Here is a 6,447-nt window from a genome sequence, read left to right on the forward strand (position 1 = left end):
TTGTCTTCACATTGCTCGGGAAGAATCTGCTGGAGTAGCTGCGGGAACACGGAGGGTTTAGGGATCTCGATCTCGTCACCAATAACGCTTTTGATGAAAGTGATGATAGACAAGCTGCGTGCCATCTCTTGCTTCCGAGCCTCTTCATTCTGTTGCATCCTCTCAATTACCTGTTGCTTCCAAGCTTCCTCGCGGCGTATCCTCTCGCCTTCCATCTTCTCCATCACCTTAATCAACTGGTTATGCATCTTCTCCTGCCGCTTCATCATACTCCCCACCAACTTCTCCAAGAATTGCTCCAGATTGACCCTTGTTTCCCGCTTTCTTTTGCCCGCGACGGTCTTGCGGACGTCAGGGGATGAGTCACTATCGCTATCAACAGAGGAGCTGCAAAATCAAAATAAAAAACGTTCATATCAGCGTCCCTCAATTAGTAACTCTTACGGAAAACTCAAAGCTTCCAACACGATTTCATTATCCAATAAACTAATCATCCCAAAAGTTGCCAAGAATCTACAGTCAAACACTGCTTAGAAATGGTATAAACAAACACTCAGAATCAAAGACTGTACAAGGTGGTAATGACGCCGCCACATCAGTCTGACTACAAAGTCTAATGCTTTAAGCTGAGAGATGTTCAACCAAGGACGCATCAGTTAAACCAATCCAGAATCAAACGATGCCGCAAGCTGAATTATACAGAGTAACCCCAAGAGAGAAAGAGTAGTTTAGGACTACCAAACGAGCTTCTAATAAACACGTTAAGAATACAAAAAAAAAAGTAACAAATTTTCACAGTAACAGATCCAAAAAGCTTACATTTTTTTTTTTTTGATAACTCAGGAGTGATACTAAATGCTTCCTAGGCCAAAAAGCTTACATTTTTAACTACATATATATATAGTGGTGAATTACCTGAGAGAGACACCATCCCAAGAGAGGCGATTGCGAGCTTGAAACTGCGAATGGAGGGGAAGAGGAGCACCAGCATCATCACCCTTTGGAATCCCACGAGTCAATTGACCACTTTGCCCAACGTCAGCAATCTTCGATCCCAAGGGAGCTTCGAAGCAGCCAAACCCCATCTCCGGCAGCCTATCTAGGGTTCCGACGAGAATATCGAGAGGATGACGATCATCCGACGGAGGCTTAACGCCACACCTGATAGGTTTGAGTTTCTGAGGAGGGGAGGCCAAGTCTGCGAGCGTAGCCAAAGCGTCGTCGTTTCCTTGAGAATCCGATTGACGGCTACCGTACATCCACCCGCAACCACCATCTGAGCCATCAAAAGGGTCAACGTCTTCGTCGAAGTCGTCGCCGACTCGTTTCCGACAGTCGCCGGCGAGAAGCTCCATTTCGGAAAGGAAAGGTAAAAAAGGGAAGAAAAACAAAAAAGGGGGCGGCGTGAAAGAAAAGAGTGGCCAAAGTAAAAGCAGTTGAAAGGGTAAAAAAAAAACTGTATAGTTACGATTCTACCCTCGAAGGAGCAACATAACCTCCATTTTATCCTGACTTCACTTCACTTTCTAGAGTCGTTTTCTTTTACCCGTTGGCGTTGTTGCATTAATTTATACAACCCGAACCTCTCGACCCGAATATGTTCTGTAGTTTTCAATTTGTATCCATCAACTACTACATACAAACTTCCCAATAAGTTTCGTGTAAAGGCAAAAAACGCTTTAGGGGCCTGTTTGTGTGGCTCAGCGAATGCCGCGGAGATAGATATACCGACATATTTTTCTCCCGTTTTAGAATTTAAAAAAAAAAACAAAAATCATAGGGAAATTTATTCCTCTAAGACAGAAATTATTCCGCGTATCAACTTATTATTATTCCTCTTAAACCAGAAAAGGCTTGACGTTTTATTTTGGTTCAAAAGATCAAAGATGTATTTATTATTCCTCATAATTTATTTTTTTAGTATTGACAACAAAAATAATTAGTACTATATAAATCAGTAAAAGAATTGAGGAGGTGAAGAAGAAAGCTGCTTCCTTTTCCGTTTTTCTTTTTTTTTTTTTTAATAATATTTCGTTCATACGTTTGGGGGAAAAAGGCAAGTGCGTTTTTAGTGAATAAAAAAAACCATCACAGGTTTTTCCAAACGAGTTTGATCAAATCCATTTTCAGATTATGCTATGTTCCATTTTTGTCTGTTATTATTTATTATTTAGGAGGTTGTTGGTTTGACAAAGTAAATTATAAAAAAAATTTAAAAAAAAAAGAAGGCAAATCTCACTTTTGTGTATAAATTTTGAGTTTTGATAATGATGATGAGTTGCCGTTTGGCGAAAAGCTTTAGTTTTATCAGATTGTTCTTCTTGCGTAGTAGTAATAATAAGAATAATGGGAGTCGTCTTCGTTTTCCTCAATTCCCGGCTGATGCGTTCTCTGCGTTTCGCAGTTCGAGGTACAGATCCGTGATGTCTGCTTCTTCCTCCTCCTCCTCCTCTTCAAACCCCATGTCCCGTGAGGATGCTACACTCCTCCCATCCGTTGAAGACAAGTACGGTGGCGTCAGGACCGAGATGACTCATCCCATGGATCCTTCTCTCTTCTCCTCACTTCTCCGTGCCTCTCTCTCTAACTGGACTCTTCAGGTTCTCTCTCTCTCTCTTTACCTTTTCTTCATCTGATTACGGGTATACATATAAATTTCATCAAAATTATCAATCATTGAATGAGTTGGGGTTTTAAAGAGTTGATCTTGTTGTCCCTGTTCTGTTTTGATAATTATTGTATTCTAATGCGGGCCAGAGACTCTTATTATTATGTTACTTACTGTGCTGCATATTAAAAAAATGTGTGGATCTTTTTCTTATTATGTGTATGTTTTTGTACTTTGTAGGGCAAGAAAGGAGTGTGGATCAAATTGCCAAAGCACCTTATCGGTCTTGCTGAAACTGCTGTTAAGGTGTGTTTGTTACTTCAACCAGATTTGTTATATTGTTTTGGAGATTCTCCATGACACACTGACTGGTTGTCTATTTTTATTATGTGTAGGAGGGATTCTGGTTTCATCACGCCGAGAAAGACTACTTGATGCTTGTGTATTGGATTCCCAAAGATGTCCATACGCTTCCTGCCAATGCATCTCACCGTGTTCGCATAGGTGCCTATGTCATTAACCACTACAAAGAGGTGTGATGAGATGAGATTTTCAATGTTTTTTTTTCATTTAAAAACATCTCCAAGAATGGATCACATCTCTGTTTCTGTTTCTTTTTTAAATCCAAAAGGTGCTGGTCGTTCAAGAGAAGACAGGACGATTTCAAGGCCAAAGTTTCTGGAAGTTCCCCACCGGAGTAGTGAATGAGGTGCTGCTTCACTTTTTATAAACTCATTACATAGTTAGGTTAGGTACAGCTCTCTGATGCGCCTTTTTATTTTGTTTGTGTTGACTCAGGGTGAAGATATCCATGATGGCTCAGTCAGAGAGGTGAAAGAAGGGACTGGAGTAAGACTTCTTCATGCATCAACTTTTCACCTGTCGCCTTTACAGTTTACGTTAGACCAAGAGCTAATCCCACTCTTCTCTGGATCTTATGTTTTCAGGTGGACACAGAATTCGTCCAAATATTGGCGTTCAGGTTGCAACTCCATCCAACCTCCAACCGCATCATCGGCTATATTGCAACTTAAACTGATTATTATCTTTTTTGAAATTCTGGCAGACAAACACACAAAGCCTTCCTTGAAAAGTCAGATTTGTTCTTCGTGTGCATGTTAAAGCCCCTTTCTTTGGAAATCAATGCACAAGAGTCAGAGATTGAGGCAGCTCAGGTAACATTTTTTACTCCCCACTTGAACAACTCTCCAGTCTCATCCTCCCAAACACTCACAAACCTCTCTTCTCTTTCTAAAAAGGAGAACTTGGTGCAGTGGATGCCTTGGGAGGAATACACAAAGCAACCATTTGTACAGAATAATGAACTCTTGAGGTATATGATAGACATTTGCTCTGCTAAAACCGACGGAGGCTACGAAGGCTTCACTCCTATTCGTGTCTCGGCGCCTGATCAACAAGGAAACTTGTACTACAACACCCGCGACTTACATTCGGGTCATTGACCTTCAACAGAGCAGTCCTCATAGATTCTAACGAAGCTGGTTTATTTGCTGCCTCTATCTCTCTCTCTCTCTCTTTGTGTAAGCATTGTGACCGACTCTTGAATCTATTTAGCCCTCAACCAAAAACATAAAAAGCATCACAAATGAAAACATTTGCATTCAGTGCGATCCAAAATGCAATACAATGGCTTTAGGTTACATACAAGATTCAAAGAAGCAGATTCGTTAGTGAATCCTATTGTTCAACAAACACACTTGATCCTCTTAACACAGCTGCAAAATCGAAACCCTTAAATGCACATCTGATTTTACATCACCAACGCCAATGTTCGTTCTATCACACGATACCTTATACATCGATAATTACGAATTTTGATTGGTCGTAAAAATAGGCATGTGTATATAATATATATATATATATGTATTTATGTATCTATATACAGAGAGATCCACTTCACCGATCCTTTTTTAAGTTCTTGCCCTACCGGAGGCAGCTCCAGCACCACCGTTGCTACCGCCACCTGTGGCTCCATACATATGGTTCTGCTGGTGAAGAAACTGATGATGTTGGTGATACTGCATCCCACCACCACCGTAGAAACCAGCAGCATCGCCCTGATGCTCTCCGGGCTCACCACCAGTCTGTGGCCTCCCGAGTCCAGTCCTCTCCCCTTCGATCTCCCTAAACCTCTGCAAGTAAACTTTCAATGGTTCAACATAATCCTCAAACCCTAGAGTGGTCATAGCCCAGAGCAAATCGTCGCCGTTGATGGTCTTCCTCTTCTCCTTCTGACACTTATCGGAGGCTTCCCCGGTGACGAAACTGATGAACTCGGAGACACACTCCTGCATGGTCTCTTTGGCATCTTTGGAGATCTTGGCGTTGGCGGGCAAGGCCTTCTTCATGATCCTGCTGACGTTAGCGATCGGCAAGAACCTGTCTTGCTCCCTGGGAGACAACGAGGACTGTCCGTTCTGGTTGTTCCCGTTTTGCCCTCCACCGGAATCCCTATCGGAATCCCCCATTTCTGATAATATTACAAGAAATCAAGAAAAAAAAATGGAAACTTTACTCTCTTTTTGTTTTCAACAAATCATTCCATCATTTGATTCAAAATCGAATTCAACTGGTGGTTGACTTGAGAGTGGGAGGGGAAGACCGAAGCGATAAATTTAGGGTTTTAGTAAAAAAAAGAACGGGTGGGAATTGAAAAGTGTCGGCTGAGATTTGTACACAGTGGTGAAGGGAGTCGCCGGAGTTTATATAAAGCGAGGATACACGACTTCTGTTCACGTGACACGTGTGCACATATGAACCGTCCAATTACTGATAAGATTCTGACAACTGGATACGTGCTCGACCGTCGGATTGGAATGATCTTGTTTGAGTGAGATAAACAGCCCTTTATCACTCTGCCACGTGTTGTGGACCGTTAGTGGACCCGGCCAACCTTTTGTCTGTAACCGACGCGAAGAAGACGAGCGTGGTCAACACACATCAGAGAGAAAGAGAGCGCGTGGAAGACATAGTAGAGAGATGAACGCGTTAGGGAGACAGAAGGTAACTGCCACTCAACGACCCATCGGTCAATTTTTCACCTTTTTTTTTTTGGGTTAACAACTAGCAGTAGTAGTAGTAAAGAGGGGGGGATTTGAATTGGTTTGGGATCATGAGGGTGTGGTCTCTGTGGAAACAAAGGGTCCAGTTTTTGTCCACTTTTGACGGTCTCGATCTTCCCCGATGGGCCCAACCATTGTCTCTTTACTAAGCGTGTGATTATTCCTTAACCATAATCACCAACTTCCAGCTGTATTAATAGAGCTCCTAATGACATTAGTACTACTAATGGTTTGTCCTACCTGGGCATCCTAATGGGCCGGCCGTAAATATTAATCAGTTGTCAAACTGAATGGCCCATATAAAGAAGGTGATGATACTCTGATAGAAATGTTGACAAAGTCCAGGCTTCTTTAGTTCTTTCTCTTTTCAATGTAACGAGGAATTGAGAAAGTGTGGTTTGGTCAACAAAACCCTAAACACAAGGCATCGCGCTGACTGCTGACTCCATCCTACTAGTACTATAGATGTGTGTACGCCACGTGGAGACGAAAGTCAATCAGCGTTGTGTTATTTGTTCAAAGCTGAATGAAATGTGTGGGGTGAGTATAGTTGGGGGTAGGCTTGATTCTTTTGGTTCCTGCATGACTACTCCAATTCAATCTTGTAGCGCTTCTTAGACAAATTAATAAAGAAAAGGAGAAACGTCACATTACATACAAACGTTGCACCAAATTTAATTAAATACTTATACGGAGTGAAAGAGTAGGCGAACCACTCAGTAATTGCTTCCAAGTGCCGTCTCTCTTTCTCTCTCC

General features: G+C 41.9%; 3 protein-coding genes across 10 annotated transcripts; 1 reads left to right on the forward strand and 2 right to left on the reverse strand.

The window, feature by feature from the left end:
- LOC104762998 lies at positions 3-1,572 on the reverse strand (the record flags this gene model as incomplete). The annotated part of the gene is made up of 2 exons (XM_010486423.2): positions 916-1,572; positions 3-387 (listed from the first exon to the last, which is right to left on the reverse strand). Coding segments are annotated over exons 1-2 (825 nt in total), but the record flags the coding sequence as incomplete, so codon positions are not given.
- Positions 1,795-4,239, forward strand: LOC104760126 (nudix hydrolase 2-like). Of its 8 annotated transcripts, none has more exons than XM_010482995.2 (9): positions 1,795-1,888; positions 2,405-2,600; positions 2,849-2,914; positions 3,004-3,141; positions 3,240-3,317; positions 3,407-3,457; positions 3,556-3,590; positions 3,675-3,783; positions 3,868-4,239. In XM_010482995.2, exons 2-9 carry the CDS (start codon positions 2,424-2,426, stop codon positions 4,069-4,071), a joined length of 858 nt encoding a protein of 285 aa, XP_010481297.1. In that variant the 5' UTR covers positions 1,795-1,888; positions 2,405-2,423; the 3' UTR covers positions 4,072-4,239. The 8 variants fall into 8 exon arrangements, with proteins under 8 accessions (XP_010481297.1, XP_010481295.1, XP_010481292.1 ...); XM_010482993.1 differs by having other exon boundaries at positions 1,887-1,974; XM_010482990.2 differs by lacking the exon at positions 1,795-1,888 and adding an exon at positions 1,918-2,056.
- On the reverse strand, positions 4,214-5,316 carry LOC104760125 (nuclear transcription factor Y subunit B-2-like). Its single transcript, XM_010482987.2, has 2 exons — positions 5,145-5,316; positions 4,214-5,099 (listed from the first exon to the last, which is right to left on the reverse strand). Exon 2 carries the CDS (start codon positions 5,095-5,097, stop codon positions 4,540-4,542), a length of 558 nt encoding a protein of 185 aa, XP_010481289.1. The 5' UTR covers positions 5,098-5,099; positions 5,145-5,316; the 3' UTR covers positions 4,214-4,539.

Source organism: Camelina sativa, chromosome 18 (assembly GCF_000633955.1).
Source record: "Camelina sativa cultivar DH55 chromosome 18, Cs, whole genome shotgun sequence".
Lineage (NCBI taxonomy): Eukaryota > Viridiplantae > Streptophyta > Magnoliopsida > Brassicales > Brassicaceae > Camelina > Camelina sativa.